The following is an 18,002-nucleotide window of genomic DNA, read 5'->3' on the forward strand; positions in this document are numbered from 1 at the left end:
GATATTTTATTGATTTGAGATCTGCATTTTTTTAAAAAAGCACACTTCTAAAGGAGATTAAAATCAAGGCGATTAAAGCAGACTTTTAAAGCAGTTGCTTTAATTTTAAATTTAATCAGGTATTTATTTGACCAATCTGTATATTTAACTTACTTTGGTTGGTAATGGGCACTCATCCAAGAGTAAAGTTATAACAGCTGGTCCCAAGGGGTCTTCTAATGGAATAACTCTTATTAAGGACTGGACAACTTCCAGCCATCCTTCATCTGTCAACCATCAAAGAATAAAAGCAAATATCTTAACTTAAAGAAAGAGACATACCACTAATCAAAAGCAGGATTTCATCAGCATTTGAATAATTCAAGGGGACAAATCGTCTCAGACATATGTTAAAAATAAAACAATTGGCTGTTGATCCAGAGTGGAATCGCAGGACAAAATTAGTGCCTCTTGGAGTCCAGACAGACACTCGTCATACCCGAATGGAATGTCAGAGCAAACTTTCACTTGTACAAAATGCAGCTACACAAGATTGTGGAACGCAGGGTGCTTTGGGCAGATGGTGCTACCCAGACGGGAAGCTGACACTTTCCACAGGTGAAACACACAATACGTTGTGGAGCAAAATATTCTCCACTGAAGTCAACGCATCTTATTACATGCATTTCCACAATTCCTGCAGAGTCCAGTTTTGCTCTCTTTAGTGTGTGTGTGGGATGGGAAAGTTTATCTCCATTTTCTGCTGAAGGCATCTCATTTGTTAGATTTACAGGTAGTCCTTAGCAATAGCAATAGCAGTTAGACTTATATACCGCTTCATAGGGCTTTCAGCCCTCTCTAAGCGGTTTACAGAGTCAGCATATTACCCCCAACAACAATCCGGGTCCTCATTTTACCCACCTCGGAAGGATGGAAGGCTGAGTCAACCCCGAGACGGTGAGATTTGAACAGCAGAACTGCAGAACTGCAGTCAGCTGAAGTAGCCTGCAGTGCTGCATTTAACCACTGCGCCACCTCGGCTCCTTGACTTACGACCACAACAAAGCCCAAAATTTCAATTGAGACATCTGTTAAGTGAGTTCTGCCCCCATTTTATGACCTTTCTAGCCACAGTTGTTAAGTGAATCACTGCAGTTGGTAAGTTAGGGGCGTGGTTGCTACGGTAAGTGAATTTTGCTTTCCTACTGACTTTGCTTGTCAGAAGGACACAAAAGGGGGATCACGTGACCTTGGGACCAAGCAATGGTCATAAGTATGAACCAGTTGCCAAGCATCTGGAATTTGATCACGTGTTCATGGGGATGCTATAAAAGTTGTAACAGTGAAAAATGGCCATAAGCTGTTGTAACTTTGAACAGTCACTAAATGAACTGTTGTAAGTGGAGGACTATCTGTATATCCTCCTGTTCAGGAGCTCATGGAGATTTTTATTGTACTCGCTCCTCCTATTTCTTACCCAAAACAAACATCCCATAAGGTAAGTTGGGCTGAGAGAGTGGATTTGTCCAAAGAAAGATGGGGATTTCGTACCTCACCAAAGCCCACAAGAATTTGGGGCTTTGGCAAAGTTCAAACACATTGACTCCCCAACATCATTTTGAAAAACCCAAACTCTCTGTAATGTTTTAATGGGAGTTAAAGGTAAAAATATACATTGCTTCACCCTAAGTAGTTGGGCGAGGGGGTTGGGGGCACACCCAATAGTCCAGTGTTTTTCAACCTTTTTTGTGCAAAGGCACACTTTTTTCATGAAAAAAATCACGAGGCACACCACCATTAGAAAATGTTAAAAATTTTTAACTCTGTGCCTATATTGACTATATATAAAGTAATTTTCCCACGGCACACCTTACACTATGTCACGGCACACTAGGGTGCCGCGGCACAGTGGTTGAAAAACACTGCAATAGTCAATACTCAGACTTTCTTTCTCCAGCAAATTAGAGAGAGTCCATCATACTTTCCACAATATGTACAGAAAATTGAGTCATAATGAATTGCTAGTCATAAAAGGGAACTTTGAATTCTCATATGCTGTAAGAATTGCTGTAATCACTTTAGTCATCTGGTCCCATCTCCTAGTTCCTTCTGAAAGGAAAAAGGGAAGGGAAGAAAAAAAAATATGATGGAGTTTTTTGCACAGCAGGATCAAGAAATAATGAAGACTGCCCTGACTTAAACTGCTTTTTTTGTTTTCAGCACAATAAGAACAGCTTAAATTTAGAATGGTTACATGCAATAACAGGAGATCACAACAGCATTGGGTAAAGAAAGCAGAGGTAGGTAGTAGGTAGGCCTCGACTTACACCAGTCTCTTAGTGACTGAGGTGCCAATATATCCCCCCAAAAGGTATTTATGACCTGCTTCTGAAGTTCCCCCCCCCCCGCCCCACACTCACACAAGTGCCCTGCATTTACAGCCACCTGCAGTGTCCTGTGGTCACATGACCATTTCTAGTTTTTCCCAAAACAGCACTTCCCGGTTTTTTGTTTTTGGCAAAAACACCCCTCTACCGAGCAATGGGTTCATTTAATGACTATGGCATTCGCTTAACAACTGCTGCAAAAATGGTCATAAAATTGGGCTGGTCACCTGACTGCCCGCTTCATCTATCACGAATTATGACCACGAGAGGCTTCATTGTGGTTGCTAAGTCAAGGACTACCTGCATCAAAGTGTGGGTCTATGTAAATATGTGACACTGTTTCCCAGAAGATATGCTATCTAACTGCAGAATTTTACGAGCAGCTTCCAGTTTCTCCAACTGATCTTGGAGCTCCAGAATAGAATAATTAAGACTTTTTGTAACTGTGCCAAGCAATCAAATACTTAATACGCACAGCAGCTTGGGGGAAATGTAGAGGTATCCGTACACACGGGAGGTCTTCCTTGCTCCGGCAAACCTTCTTGGTTTTTAATTACAATTTTCTTTTCCATTTAGGTGAAACGTAGGTAGCTGTTCCTTTGGTGATTCTAAGATGAATTACTCAATGGCAGTAGAAATGAAATAAGTCAGCCGGCAGGCTGATTTTTCCAATAGCATAATTAATAAATTTAGCCAGATTAAACAGGTACATTTATAATGATCAAAGAAAGTCATTTTATTTTACCAAGCTGGCTGTCAGGCAGAGATATCATTTAAATGATTGCTCAACCTCACATAATAAACACACATTGCAATTCTGTACTTCTTTTCTGAGTGGAGAGTTTATTTCAACAAAGAACAATTGAAGTGCCACCCGATGGAAAGGAAATACCTGTTTCTGCCATTTCATGCAAGGTCATCATCGAATAAGGAGGTTCCTGATCACTAAAAGGAAAAAAAAAAATAAGGAAAATCCTTGTTAATTATTACCGAGTTTGTACATTTCTACCTGCCCACATTGAATGAAAAACAGTACAGGTAGTCCTCAACTTATAACCACAATTCACCCCCAAATTGCTAAGCAAGACAGTTGTTAAGTCAGTTTTGCCCCAATTTACAAGCATTCTTACCATTGTTAAGTGAATCACCACAGTTCTTAAACTAACAAGACAATTGTTAAGGAAATCCGGCTTCCCTGTGGACTCTGTCAGAAGGTTGCAAAAGGGGACACTGCGACCGTCATAAATATGAGTCAATTGCCAAGCGTCTAAATTTTGATCACATGACCACAGGGACGTTGCAGTGGTCATAAATGTGAAAAATGGTTATATCTCTTTTTCTGTGCTGGTGTAATTTTGAACGGTTACTCAATGAAGGACTGTAAATCAAGGACTACCTATAATCCTAATTATGACAAAGTTCTGTATCTAATCTGTAGAATGCTCACACTCTACTCTGTTCAACTATCCAACTAATTCTTAGATCATCCTTTCTTCAAGGAGCTTAAACCAGCAGTTATATCTTGCCTTTTATCCTTACAATCATTCTGCTAGTCCAGTGATAGCGAATCTTTTTCGCCTCGGGTGCCAAACGCACGCACTCATGAGCATACCCATCCCCATAATTTAATGCCCCCCACGCTGTGACCCCTGTGCATGCATGTGTGCCCCCCCTGGCTTTCTTGGAGCCTGGGGAGGGTGAAATTGGCCTCCCCGCTCCCTCGGAGCCCCTCTGGAGGCCAAAAACAGCCCGTTTCCGATTTCTGGTAGGCTTGATAGGTCTGTATTTCACGCTCTCCAGGCTCCATAGGCTTTCTAGTAGCCTGGGGAGGGTGAAAACGGCCCAGCCCGCCCACCCGGAGGCCGGAAATGGCCTGTTTTCCGACTTCCGGTTTGCACGTTGGGCCGTTTTTCACGCTCTGGAAACTTCAGGGAAGCCTCCTGAAGGTGAAAAATGGCCCAACGCACAAACTGGAAGTTCAGGAATGGACTTTCAGTTTGCTGAAGCCTCCGGAGGATGAAAAATGGCCAAAAATCAAGGCCGAAGTCAGCTGGCCAGTGCACTGGAGTTGACAGGGCAACGCCTTGCGTGCCCTCAGAAATGGCTCCACGTGCCACCTGTGGCATGTGTGCCATAGGTTCGCCATCACGGTGCTAGTCTCTCTCCTACAATGGAGGACATTTACTACTACTAGCTTACAAAATAACGTAAGTGCAGGACCCCAGACAGACAATACAGCTCAACTGCCAGTTTTTAGCACAGCTAACGTGATAGGATTATTTGGGGGGGGGGGGAGATAAAAGTGGGTAACCTTCTGGACACCTGAATTCCATGGAAGGATAACTGGAGCCAAGTGAAATAAATTGTCATTCAAGCTACTGCTGCAGAGACCAGAATAACTATTGCAAGCTGTTTATCCAAGGATGTGCCAAAAAAAATAGCAACGATGGTTTAGTACAATTTTGTGAAAAACAAGTCTCTTTTCCCCCAACAAAAGACCGATGGAAAAAGGAACAGAACTAATTAGCCAATGAAGGGACTTCGTAAAGAGTACCAGCGAAATTCAATGGAAGCCAAAGTCTGGTATGACATTGATAGTCTGCCTGTCTTTAATTATAGAACTCAAAAGGAGAATAGGCAGGGATTGCATTGCTGTTTTACATCCTCGTACTAGTAACAGCCAGCATGATCATCTTTGCTTCACTGAAGTTACAATATTGCATGCCTTCCAAACATGCCCAGGGTGCTTCATTCCTTGTCAGAAAAGACACAAGAGGTACAGAATGGCTGATAAAGAATAACCATCTAAAGAATTATGGGAGCTTTTGACAGCAGCAAAAGTATCCTAGAACAGGAGTGTCCAACCTTGGCAACTTTAAGACTTGTAGACTTCAACTCCCAGAATTCTCCTGCAAGCCATGCTTGGGAGAAAAAGCGACAAGGGGACACACACACACACACACACACACACACAGAGCAACCTTTTTCTAGCTTCCCCAATGACTCCGCTTGTGAGAAGTCAGCAGGGAAGGTGGTGAATGGCAGGTACGTGATCAGGGGATGCTACCTCTCTCTGAATTACCACAAGCTGGTATCCCAATCCTCATCACAGGATTCAGCCAAGGCTGAAAGTTTGAGGACTGGTCATAATTCCCTTAGTTCAGCCCTGTTGTAACTTCACGCTGTACCTGAACAAGTGGCTGTTGCCCGGAAGATTACCTGTAATAAGTGACACATGTTCAATTCTTTGTTGAAAATCACCTTTTTCATTCTGCCAGAATCCCAAGTAACCTGCAAAGCATCCCTTCTACTTTCACCATTACAAGTAAACTATGAGTTGGATGGGCACTGACCAGTAAACCACTGAGTTTCAACAGCTGAGGTGGAATCGAAGCTGAAGCTGATCCAATATCTTAACAACTACAGGTAGTCCTCGACTTACAACAGTTTGTAACACTTTGACCATTCAAAGTTACAACAGGATTGAAAAAAATGACTTATGATCATTTCCCACACGTATTACCATTACAACATCTCCATGGTTACATGATCAAAATTTTGATAATTGGCAACTAACTCATATTTATGATGGTTGTAGTATCCTAGGGTCGTGTGATCCCCTTTTGTGATCTTCTGATGAGCAAAATCAATGGGGAAACCAGATTCACGTAATAACTATTACTAACAATAACTGCAGTGATTCACATAACAAATGTGGCAAGAAAAGTCGCAAAAGGGGAAAAACTCACCTAACAAATTTTTTACTTAGAAACATAAATATTGTGGTCGTATGTTGTACTCATGTACTCATTTAGTATTTTTCCTATTAAATTAAATGCCAACAAAAATTCAGGGAAACAATAGCCGTATCTTGCTCCTTTTTCTAAATTTCTAGTATTTGGTGTGTAGGATTCTAATCTTTGTGATAACCATGTATTCATGATAAGAGACACTCAAAAACCAATCTTCCATTATCTAGTCTTCTTTTAAAAGCCCAAACTGCATTGCACCCGTCCTCCTCCATCACTTCTTTTTTTATAACATATCTATTACATCATCTCGAAACCAGTGCAAACCAGGGATGCAGTAGAGACTCTACACCTCTGTGGTTAAATGAAGTTTTCTTTGTTAAGCTTGACTTTGGTGACTGGATACATACACACCCTATACCTTTTTTGGCAATAAATGCAATGATCTCAAATTCCAGAGACAGGAGTCAGATAAAGGTTTCTCCCAAAACTGTCTTCTAAGCAGGCATTTTCCAATGTTTTCATCTAGTGATTCACTATCAACATCCTGAAAAAGTGGTCTATGGAAATCCTTCATCAGCAATGATCTCATGGAGCACTTACAAGTATTAGTAACACACATTCTTTCCTCTGTCAAAAATGGGTGCGCTTTCAAAGATTGTGGAACCAGCTTTAGCCTCTTTCACTGCAACTTATGCATGTGATTAATGCCTATTAACAACTTTTATATTGTTTTTCTTAATTCGATTATGTCACTCTTGACTGATGAAAGACTATAAAGAAGAACTAGGGTGTGTTGGGTTACAAATCTAAAACAAAAGTTATAACCCAGGTAGTGTTAAAACTAAGACTAAACCAAAAGAAACATAAATATCTTCCTTACACCATTGAACTATGGTTTCCAAATTCTCCAACCAGCATGATCAAAAGTGGCTGATTTAGTATCTAATCCATTCATTTTTTTCTTGAAAAGTTAGCAGAAATTACAAATCTGCTATCCTCTACACTAGAGACAGGGCTCAGATAAGAATCTCTCTCTAAAACTACCTTCTTAATAGGTACTTTCCAATGTTATCATCTAATGATTCAGCATCCTGAAAATGTTTCTTAAGGAAGCCACAAAACACACCCATTTTTATCCCCATTAGGCCTAGAGCTTCAGCACTCTGATGGCTCCAGAAAGCAATTGTAGAATCTGTAGCAACCAGGTTCATTCATTGCCTCATTGCTCTCTGGATACTTACTTGTCTACTAATGTCCGAATTACTGCCAGCGTGTCAAGTACTAACACATCAACATTATGTTTTTTCCTTCTGGGTTCATGTGGTCCCCTCCCCCTCCGGGGGGGCCGTACTGGATCCCTCTGATGGCTCCTTGTTTCAGGTACAGGCATTCTGCTGTTCTCTGCCTGGTGATTCCTGGATTCTGCATTCTCTTCTGCACTGCTGTCTTCTCGGCAAACACAGGAATTGCCCATGCTGCTAACTCCCAAGGTTTGTAGCAAACAGAGAATATGCTGTTCAAAGGTCAGCCGTAAACCTTGCAAAAGGTTTCTGCTTGCATAGAGCACAACCAAAGCAACAACAATCATCTAGACAGTTTTAAAATCAATGTTTTTGGGATGTTGAATTGTAGCCTTTGCATCATACAAGTTTGTAAAAACTGGAACAGGCAGGAAATGGTTGGTTTACTTTCTGACATCATCACTGGTGATACTCATTGGTTATCCAAAAGAGGCCTGCAAAAAAAAAAACAAAGAACACCCAAAATCAATCTGGATTTAAATTATAACAAAGCCAACAAGCCCCCCACACTTCCATATTCAAATCATAGGTTTTTTAACAACAGCATGTCATTATGGCTTAAACTTGCCAGTTACCTTTAGCAGAAAATAGAAAGTCTGGAATCTGTCCCACCTGCAAACTTTGCCTGCTTATCCCAAAATTTGCTAAAGTCACCAACATGCTATTTCTTATTATCTGTCTTAAGTTCAGACCCTTTGTTATTCAGAGCTACCTCAAGGACAATAAGCTACAGCGGCCACAATTTTCTTTTTTTCTCTGTAGCATCTCCCCATATTAGAAAGCTTTGTGTTCTTTGCAAGAAGTAAATTTCCAGCCTTTGTCTTCTTTCGCTGCCTATCAAGAATAGATTGATTGGTTCCAAGAAAAGACAAAGGGAGCACCAGCCAGTTCAACAGATGACAGGAGGAGCAACTGAGGCCACATATCCTATTTTTCGGAGTATAAGATGCACCTCCCCCCCCCAAAAAAGAGCGTGAAAATCTGGGTACGTCTTATACACTGAATACAGCATTTTTGGCCTCCTGAAACCCCACACCCGCGAATCCTGTTTTTTGCAAAAATGGATGCGCAAAGGGTTTGGGAGGCCTGCAAAGTGGTCCTGGGGAGGGCAAAAACTAGCAAAAAATGGGCCATTTTTGCTTGTTTTTACCCTCCCCAGTCCCCAGGATCATTTTGCAGGCCTCCCAAACTCTCTGCATGCTCCATTTTTTACAAAAAATGGGGCGTACAGAGGGTTTGGGAGGCCTGCAGAATGCTCCTGGGAGCTGGGGAGAACGAAAACTTTTATTTTTAAATTTACCTCTTCAAAATCTTGGTGCGTCGTATATTCCAGTGCGTCTTATAGTCCGAAAAATACAGTAGCTTGGGAGTTTCTCTACCCATGACTTGGAGGCCGGGGGGGGGGGGGGGCTGTGCATACTTCTTGAAAACGATGCAAGAGAACCACACATAGTCTTATAGTATTTATCTATATCCAGAAAAATTATATGGAAGCCAATGATCTTAGAAACTCCTTCAGTTAACTGTCAGACATGTTTTTTTCCAGACTCCTAAAGAGGAATATATCCATCAATCACCCCAAGTCATTCCAATATAAGGCAACCTGTTAGACAGACTGTCTACCAAATGAGACAATGCAAACATAAAAGGCACCACAAAAAAACTTTATGTCAAGCAATTCACTTAGAAATCACAAGTAAAGGCATACTTTTAAATAGATTTAAGTAGAATTTTAGGAATCTTCCAAGGCAATGAGGTCTCTGTACTAACGAAAGGTAACACATTTCTCTTCTGTTTGCCAATTTCTTGAAATTGCAGCTCTATATAAATTGTAAAAACAAAACAAAATTTTGTGGTAATTAAAATGCCACTCTATTTATACAATGTATATGGCCACTTGGTTCAATGCCTTTGGCTGACTAACAATAATTAAAAACTATGCAAAAGCATAGGGCAATACAGCAGCTGAAGTAAAAAGTGTTCCACTACCAAATTAACACGACCATGATTGTGCTACAAGTTTTCATATCTATTTTCTTTTCATTATTGTCTTTCTTTTACAAATCCTTCCTCAACAGCTGCTTTCATCTCTCTTGTGACAGTGTATGTATTAAACACACATTAACAGCTACATACTGTATATAAAGGTTAAGCCAAACCAGTATTAGCATCCAGTCTGCTGCCAGAAGCTGATGGACCACAGTATTTTCTTTTCCAGCTCAGTTCTTTTTTTTTACCATTCAAAGGTTGGGACAGACTTAGAAGGATGCATCTTAGGGAAACTTTCTATCCTGGAAATATACCTACAGAAGTCAGGCCCTTTTAAAAAGGATTTTATGAGCGTGCCAATGAAGTATGTGAAATATCACCAGTAGGTTGCTTGTTACAGGACCAAAATCAGCAAACCACAGAGACTTTAGAAGACTTTCTAGAGATAATCACCATGCATGTAATAACAATGGTATCAATGGAAGCTCAGAGTTGAACTGTGGATTCCTTGGTGCTTTCAGAGCTTGGGGGTTTGTTTGCAGAGGTTTCAGTACCAGAATAGGTAACATTTTCTAGCACTGAAGATATTCTCTGAGCTTGGTGGTTTTCTTGCAGACGTTTCATTACCCAAATTAAGCATCATCAGTTACTAATTTCAACCCTGAGCTACAAATACTTTTCTTTATTCCAGGGGTCTCCAACCCTGGCAACTTTCAACTCCCAGAATTCCTCGCCAGCTGAAGTCCACAGGTCTTAAAGTTGCCAAGGTTGGAGACCCCTGCTTTACTCTACTGAAGATATTACCTAGTCTGGTTAAAAAAAGTCTGCAAGAAAACCACCTGGCTCAGGCAGCACCCAGGACTTCACGTTCAACAACAATGGTTGGCAGTACTAAATATTTATGAAATGAGACTTGCAAAGAACCACAAGAACTTTAAAACTACCAAGTTGCTTTCAGGTGTTATATCTTACTTGCCATATGTATTTTAGCAACATTTTCCAACCAACTGCATCAGATATAAATTCTTGGAGCAAGAATTCTGTTTTTTGAGCGACCCAGACACAAAACTGTGAATATGTTTCAGGATCTTTTGATATCTAGTACTTTTTATTATCAGAATAAAAACTGCACACCATACTTCCTATGAGCTAGCTTAATGAACATAAGCATGCAAATGCCATCCTTTATGCAATAAGTTTGTTTGTTTATTTAATTTGTTGGACAATGTACTCACACAATATGTATTTCCTATTTTTGTGATTTAAAACAATGTTTTAAATCACTAAAATATTTTCAAAGCTGATGTAGACTCTTTCACAAGAAATCCAAAGGATAAAAAATGATAGAAATGGTACCAGTCTACTTGTTTCTATAACATGTAATGAAATAATCACTATTTCAGAGATTCTAAGATTTTTACACCGTAACCCACAGTGCAGAAAAAAAACCCTCGCTCTAAATTATTGCCAAGAAACCAAATTTGAATATTTCAACCATCAAGCTTATTTCAGTGTCTTTACTGATTGCCAACATGTGAAAACTCAGCTTTCAGATAGCTAATCCACAAAAGCTATTAGCAACATTGTTGTGATCCCAGAAAAAGTATCTTGCAAAATATCAGTATATGTTAAAAATTTCCAATATGAATTACTGAAGACATGCCTTATCTCACCACATCAAGATTTGCCTTATATTCTAACATTAAATTTGTTTAATAAGTTCATATTCAGTAAATTCCTATTAAAAAAAACAATTTCCTTACCACAAGTTTGCCCTTTTTGTTAAATTCATTGGTTGTTACAAAACATTCCAGAATCTCTATTTTAATCATAAAGTTATTTTAACTGCAAGAATACTACAGCCTAAAGTCTGGATGACATTTGGCATTAATTTCAAAACTGCTTTTCAGGTTTATGGGCCATTAATGGTGAACATTAATAAGTACGTATAAATAATTGTGTTCATATCATACTGGCCATTAGGCCATCTACAATCAAAGCTTGAAGTTTGACAAAGTGCAAAATAAATATATCAACACACACATTTCTGCTAATGGCTTGGTCCTAATTCAACTTGAAATAGTGAGATATTCAAGAACAGGCTACATTAAGCACTCAGATAGCAAGGTTCATAAGAGAACCCAACACTTTCAAAGAACCATCAAAACAAAACACAAAATTACTATATTCACATTCACTCTAGTTTCCATCATGATAAATAAAGGGAATACGACATTTTTTTTGAAAATAAGTTGGGAAAAAAGATTTTTTGAGCTACAACTGTACTATTTTTTAGCATCTGGGTGACTGGTTTTCTAGGCATATTTGAACCACAGCTAAAGTCAATAAAATGTTATTCAACTGTTATCAAATGTGAAAAGTTTGCTTAACTTTAGTTTATTGAACAGACCACAATTGGCGGGGTTCACACCATAGAGGAAGCCAAACAAATGGATCATGGCTTAATTAATTTATAGTCTCCTGTAATGCAACATCTGCAAAGAGCTGGAAGGACCAAGAACCAGCCTTTTGAACAATAACTTACTCCACACCAGAATATGGATATGAATTTTATCCATAAAATTGCTCCAAACAAAAGCCTATATTCTCCCATAAAAAGTTTTGGTTTTTTCCTCTTGAACTCTTGTTTTAAAGACACATTTTGCTTTGTTGAACAGTTGCATGCATCAGCCACAGAACTACGTGGCTCCTACTTCATCATACTATGCTGACTGGGATAAAATGATGCATTCCCACCCTTTTCCTTCTAGTAATTAAAAACTACACAGCTCCACAGGCTATGAAATTTTACATACAAAGAATCACTCTTTGAGGGATGATACATAAAGTGGAAAATAAAAATATATACGCTAGCTTTTACACGCTGAACCAAGACCACTCAGCTATTGAAGCCTATTGAAAAAAAGCTGTAGGTCTGTAATCATTTTATTTCTTTCAACTACTACTGCAAAGTCCCAGAATTTTTTTCAGTACATGTCTAGCAAATATGCTAAACCACACACATTGGCTTTAATCAGATATGTATATACATGGAACAGCAGCCATATTTTACCCAAATCAAAAATAAGAAAATACTAATTCGAGATCTTAGTTGTAAGAATATTCATTTGAATCCATACCCTATATATTTACTCAACATCACTTCTTTTCCTTCTCTATAACTTCAGCTCCTGTTGAGAGCAGCCATGTATTTGGAATAGATTGTCATGATGTTCTCGTAGGGTATTTTTCAATTTACCAATTTAGCTAATAGTCTGGGAATTTCAAGATAGTTTTCCAATCCAAAAAAAGCAGCTCAATTAATTATTATCACAAAAAAGCAATCCAGGAGAATTCCACAGTTTCCATGCTGTCATTGAGTAGTTAAACTATTCTCTGTTCTCTGCCCAGTTTCTTATGTGTGGGAAGAATGGTTGGAATGCCATAAAAATTTCAGGAGAAATGTGTCTCAGCGTTCTGAGCAGCAAACCTCACATCACATTCAAATGAAATGAAAATAAAGCCCAGAACACCCAACTTGAAAGGCAGAAGATTGTTTTGCTTCTCTTCATGCCAAGACTACGTATAACATGTCACTCTTCTCAAAGTAGCAAACAGCGCCATCTGTAAAATTGGAAGAAGCAAAGGTCCAATTGAAGAATACAGGTGGCTAAATTGCTTCCAGTTCCCAATCATTCAACTTCACAGCCCAATCTCTTTACTCACCAATGTCATTTTTTGTGTTTGAATACACAAATGTTCACCCTCATTACCAAGGAATCTACTGGATAGTTGTGTTTTATTAATGTTAATGAAGGTATAGGGCTAGTAAGTATGTTGTTAGAACACAGAAAAATAGTATAGGAAATCCTTGACTTACAAAAGTTCATTTAGTGACTTTTTGAAGTTAAAATGGCACAAACAAAAAAAATCGTATGACCTGTTTTCACACTTACGACTGTTGCAGCATCCCCCTGGTCATGTGATCAAAATTCAGACACTTGGCTTATTTATGATGGTTGCAATGTTACGGGGACACATGATCTCCCTTTGTGACCTTCTGACAAGCAAAGTCAACGGGGAAGCCAGGTTCACTTAACAATACTTTTGACTAATTTAACAACTAGAATGATTCACTTAACAACTGTGGCAAGGAAGATTGTAAAATGGGTCAAACTCACTTAACAAATGCTTCACTTAACAGAAATTTTAGGGTCAATTGTGGTCACAAGTAGGATCACCTGTAATCCACTTGAAAATTATGGGAGCCTCAAATTGAAGTAGCGCTTTGCATGGAGCCTTATGACACTGCTTCGTTCTTGCATCTGCATTTTAGAGCAGAGTAAATATCACCTTTTTCTTTGCCTTCCCATTCTACTGCAACAATCCTTTATTTTAGGACATAGTGCTAGCCAACCCTGAACAGAAAACGTTAATTCCAATGACTTAGTTTCATTCATGCTAAATCATAAAGTAAATTCTTTGGTTTGTGTTTAGCATATTTAGCAGGGGGACTGGAGACTAAAACATATGAAAAATGGTTGCAGAAATTGGGTATGTCTAGTCCCTGATGGCGAACCTATGGCATGCGTGCCAGAGGTGGCACACAGAGCTCTCTCTGTGGACATGTGCACCATCGCCAGCTGCTCTTCCAGGTTCTGCCAGTTGCTGTCTTCCGGCACTCTGGCGCGCATGCACATTCCAATTTTGGCACTTGGTGCTGAAAAGGTTAACTATCACTGGTCTAGTCTAACGAAGAAAAGGACTAGGGGTGATATGATAGCAGTCCTCCAATATCTAAGGGGTTACCACAAAAAAGAGGGGGTCAACCTACTTTCCAAAGCACCTAAAGGCTGAAATGTCCTGCTTGAGCAGGGACTAGAAAACTCCCAAGGTCCCTTTCAATTCTGCTATTCTGCTAAATTCTATGAAATATTCTGAGATCCTAGTCAATTCTGCCTTGGATTTACATAATGGCTAAGTGAACAGTGTGAACCAATTCTATGTGAAGAACCAGTTCTAGATTAGGAAAATTAAAAAATTCAGAAGAAAAAGCAATCTCACTTAGAGGCATGCAAATCATTTAATGGTCAAAATATTCTGATTTCAAAACAGGCTGTTTCAAGAGTTTAGATACTAAAGTGGTGTGATTTCAAAATAAGTGTAGCAACCTCCATTTTGGGATTTATTACACAGTAACTTCCCCTTTTTAACAGTTTTCATGTTTTAAAAAATCCTTTTAATTTATTGTCAGTTTTTCTGCAAACACAAGAAGATCTGTAACCATGCAGAAACAACCATTTTATTTGCAGGTTATTTCATTTTTCTGCCCAACTGATAAGCACAAAATTGCAAGAAAACCTTGAAGGACACTTCTGCTAGTCTTAAGTAAACCAATTAAAGTAGCTATCTAGGAATGTGCAGCATTTCATATCTGAAGCCAAAAAAGTGTTCCAAGTAAATGTGGGCATGTTGTTGGTGTTTCCTTAACTCAAGTGCTTGTTTTCTTGGGAGCCAGGGAAACACACAGCTTCTCTGAGGTACTAACATCTTGGCTTGGGATCCAAAGAGTTACGTATCCCTAGAGATCCCCAAAGTATCAGAGCAGCAGAGTCAGAAGAGAGACAAATCATTATATAGGAAGTAAAGATAAGCTTTTAAAAGGATTACACAGAAAACCCACAATTTCTTTAAACTTCTTATGCAAGTGAATAATTTTTGGTAAGCCCCTTCTCTTTACTAGGGGGTGGAATTATAAAAAAGAAAAGAAAAAGAGAGGTATCCAAAAAGATGTCCTCACCCACTGTTTGCTCCGACCATTAACATCACATAGCCCTCAAAGATAACTCTTGAAGGGATGCAGCTTAAATAACTCAAGAAAAGATCTGGAATATGCAATTTAACATTATGTGGAGCTTACTCCTCCATTTTGAACAGAGGTAAATCCAGGGCAGGAACTGGAGAAAAGAAGCAACAGACAATAGATCCTCTCCCAAGAGATGGATCATTTTACTGCTTTGAAAGTGACTCAGTAATGTAAATAGGTCAGAATTATCTATATCCTGAGGAAGCCTACAATACTAGAAAAATACAAACTGTTAACCACTGAAGCACGCAGAGGCAGCTATTTCACAAGTTTGTACTTTGGGCTTTTAACAACCTCGCTTTCCTTACTTATCAGCAGCACATGTGCTTTGTGCATTTCTGGACTTAAGAAGAAAGAGGAAATAGCTGCCAATCTCCGAGAAACTCCAGTTTATGATAAAAATAAAATATTGAGCAAAGTCTGACGTCCTCAACCATTCCACTTTTGTTCATTTTTATTTTTTTGGCATTAACATTCACAGTTCTTCCCAAAATATGTTTATCTCCAGTGAAACTTTTTTTCCCTCTGGCTCTTCTTTCAGTACAATATCACTTTCTTCACATCATTTCAGTTTTTCCTAGTTTCCAAACTTTGACTCTTATAAATGCATTTCCCCCTTCCCAAGATAAGGATGGGATCACATTCAAGGTTGTACTGGGTACTGGTTCAGAGGCATCTTAGCCACAGGCTTCATGGTGAACAATGATGCTTATCAAGTCCGCCAATGGAACTATACTGTGCATTGAGTACAGACCACAAGAATAGCATGCAGGTAGTCCTTGACTTACGACCATAACCGAGTCCACGGTTTCAGTTGTAAGGCGAGCCAACAATTTTACTGTGACCAATTTTTACTATCTTTTCTGTGGTGGTTCTCAAGTGAATGCCACCATTGTGAACTCATTTGTTGCTATTTTCTAGCATCTAAAAGGTAGCGAAAATGGAGATTTATGCCAGTTTTGATAGCTTTCAGCAAAAACGGCATAAATTGGAGTCATGTGACCCTGCAGCATTGCAAATGGTTGTAAATGGGGGCTGACTGCTGAGTCCTCACACAAAATGCAGTCATGTGACTGGAGGGGACACACACACATTTTGAATCCTGGTTGGGATCTGTTGTAACTTTAAACAGTCACTGTGGCCAGCCTTAAGTCTCGGACTATCTGTATTGCCTCTGTTGTATTTTCTTTTTAGTTCCACTTATGAAAGGACAAAAAAAAATAAGGCAAGAGGCAAGGAAGTTATTGTAGAGAAGAGGAATATAATGGAAGTGAGGAAGAAATAGCATTGGCTGAAGATTTAGTCATGTCCACAGTATTGGGAGGCAAAGCAGAACAAATCAATAAAGAGGAAAGCCTATTAAAAATAATAATAATAATAAAGATGCCCGGAACCAATTCCCGAAAATAGAAAGAAAACTACATCACCCTAATAAAATTTAAGCCGGCGTAGTGCACTTTAAAAATCTTACCAGGGATATTTATTTTGGCAAACCAGAGTACCAGAGCCCAGAGCCTTTTCCTGTGAATGGCTGTTTTGTGCAAAATTGCCAATTTTTTCTTCTTCTCCTTTCTTTGATAATCTGCATTACATGAATATGTATGAATGCATTTAAATTATTTACACAGCTACCACCACCTCCTTAAAGAAAAATCACTCAGGGCAATTGGAAACAGCACAAAGCAGTATTAAAAAACAACACCAAGATGAAAATCCTAGAAAACTGGGATTACAAGCAGCCTCTATGCTATGCATCAACGGGTCTCCTCTTTCCACTGAACGGGGCAAACTGATAAAATAAAATAAAAAGGCGTTTCAGATCCATACCGGCTATACGTATATCTGCCCGTGTAGCTGCAGCTGCAAAGGCGGGCAGGGGGGTTTAAACCCATGCAGACGTACACAGACAGACCCCCCCCCCCAATTGCACCCCACATGCAACCCTGCAAACCTCCCCTGCCTGGATTTGTGGGCACGGCAGAGGTCGGGCAAACGCACCCATACACACACACACACACACACACACACACACACCTACCTTTTGCACGTGTAAATGCGTGTTGCGTGTGTAAATGCCGTACCGGGAGTTGGCGGGAGCGAGCCTGCAGAGAGTCCTCCTCTTCCTCCTCTGCGGAGACCCTCTGGGAAGGGTGTGCAAGCGCAGCCAGGCGGCTTACAAGGAACAATGCAGCCCGCCGCGGTGACACGGTCGTGTGAACGGGGCAGGGGGCGGGGGGGGAGAATATTACCTTCCCTCCCAAGGCGTCGCGCGTGAGGGCAGCCGCGCACGCCTCCTCGCCTCCCCGGAGGGCTGCCCAGACGAAGACGCCGCCTCAGGCAGGGGGGTTCCTCCTCCCCTTACACTCGACGGCGCGGCGCTTTGGGGGCTCCTCCCCGGTAGGGCGAGGCCCGGCGTCCGGGGGTCCGAGGATAGAGACCCGGCTTCGCCTCAGGGCTTCGAAGCCGAAGCGGCGGCAGCGGCGAAAGAAGCAGCAGCGGCAACAGCCCTCCGGTCTCTTCGCGCCATCGATTCTCCTCAGCAGCGGCCAGGCGGAAAGGCCCGGCGCGCCCGCCTTCAGCGCGCGCCTGCGCTCGAGCCAGCCAGGGAGCGCGAGGGAGCGCGCGCCCTGGAGGGGGCGGGGCGGCCACGCCCACCCCTCAGCGCCGCATCTCCAAGCAACCGAGCCGCGCCCCTTCCTTCCTTCCTTCCCTCCCTCCCTCTCTCTCT

General features: G+C 40.5%; 1 protein-coding gene across 6 annotated transcripts in view; it reads right to left on the minus strand.

Moving 5' to 3' along the window:
• Positions 1 to 17,870, minus strand: part of RSPRY1 (ring finger and SPRY domain containing 1) — a 37,507-nt gene extending 19,637 nt beyond the window's left edge. The window contains exons 1-5 of one of the 6 annotated variants that reach the window (XM_032230391.1): positions 17,524 to 17,870; positions 16,746 to 16,856; positions 7,360 to 7,853; positions 3,259 to 3,311; positions 154 to 266 (exon numbers count right to left, since the gene is read on the minus strand). In XM_032230391.1, coding sequence (XP_032086282.1) covers positions 154 to 266; positions 3,259 to 3,311; positions 7,360 to 7,706 — 513 coding nt within the window. In that variant the 5' untranslated portion in view covers positions 7,707 to 7,853; positions 16,746 to 16,856; positions 17,524 to 17,870. Of the gene's footprint in view, positions 1 to 153; positions 267 to 3,258; positions 3,312 to 7,359; positions 7,854 to 9,127; positions 9,185 to 16,745; positions 16,857 to 17,312 lie in introns of those variants that run through there. The other 5 variants (XM_032230389.1, XM_032230392.1, XM_032230390.1 and 2 more) reach the window with 5 other exon arrangements.
• Between the last annotated feature and the right edge of the window lie 132 nt (positions 17,871 to 18,002).

This window comes from Thamnophis elegans, chromosome 14, assembly GCF_009769535.1.
Source record: "Thamnophis elegans isolate rThaEle1 chromosome 14, rThaEle1.pri, whole genome shotgun sequence".
NCBI lineage: Eukaryota > Metazoa > Chordata > Lepidosauria > Squamata > Colubridae > Thamnophis > Thamnophis elegans.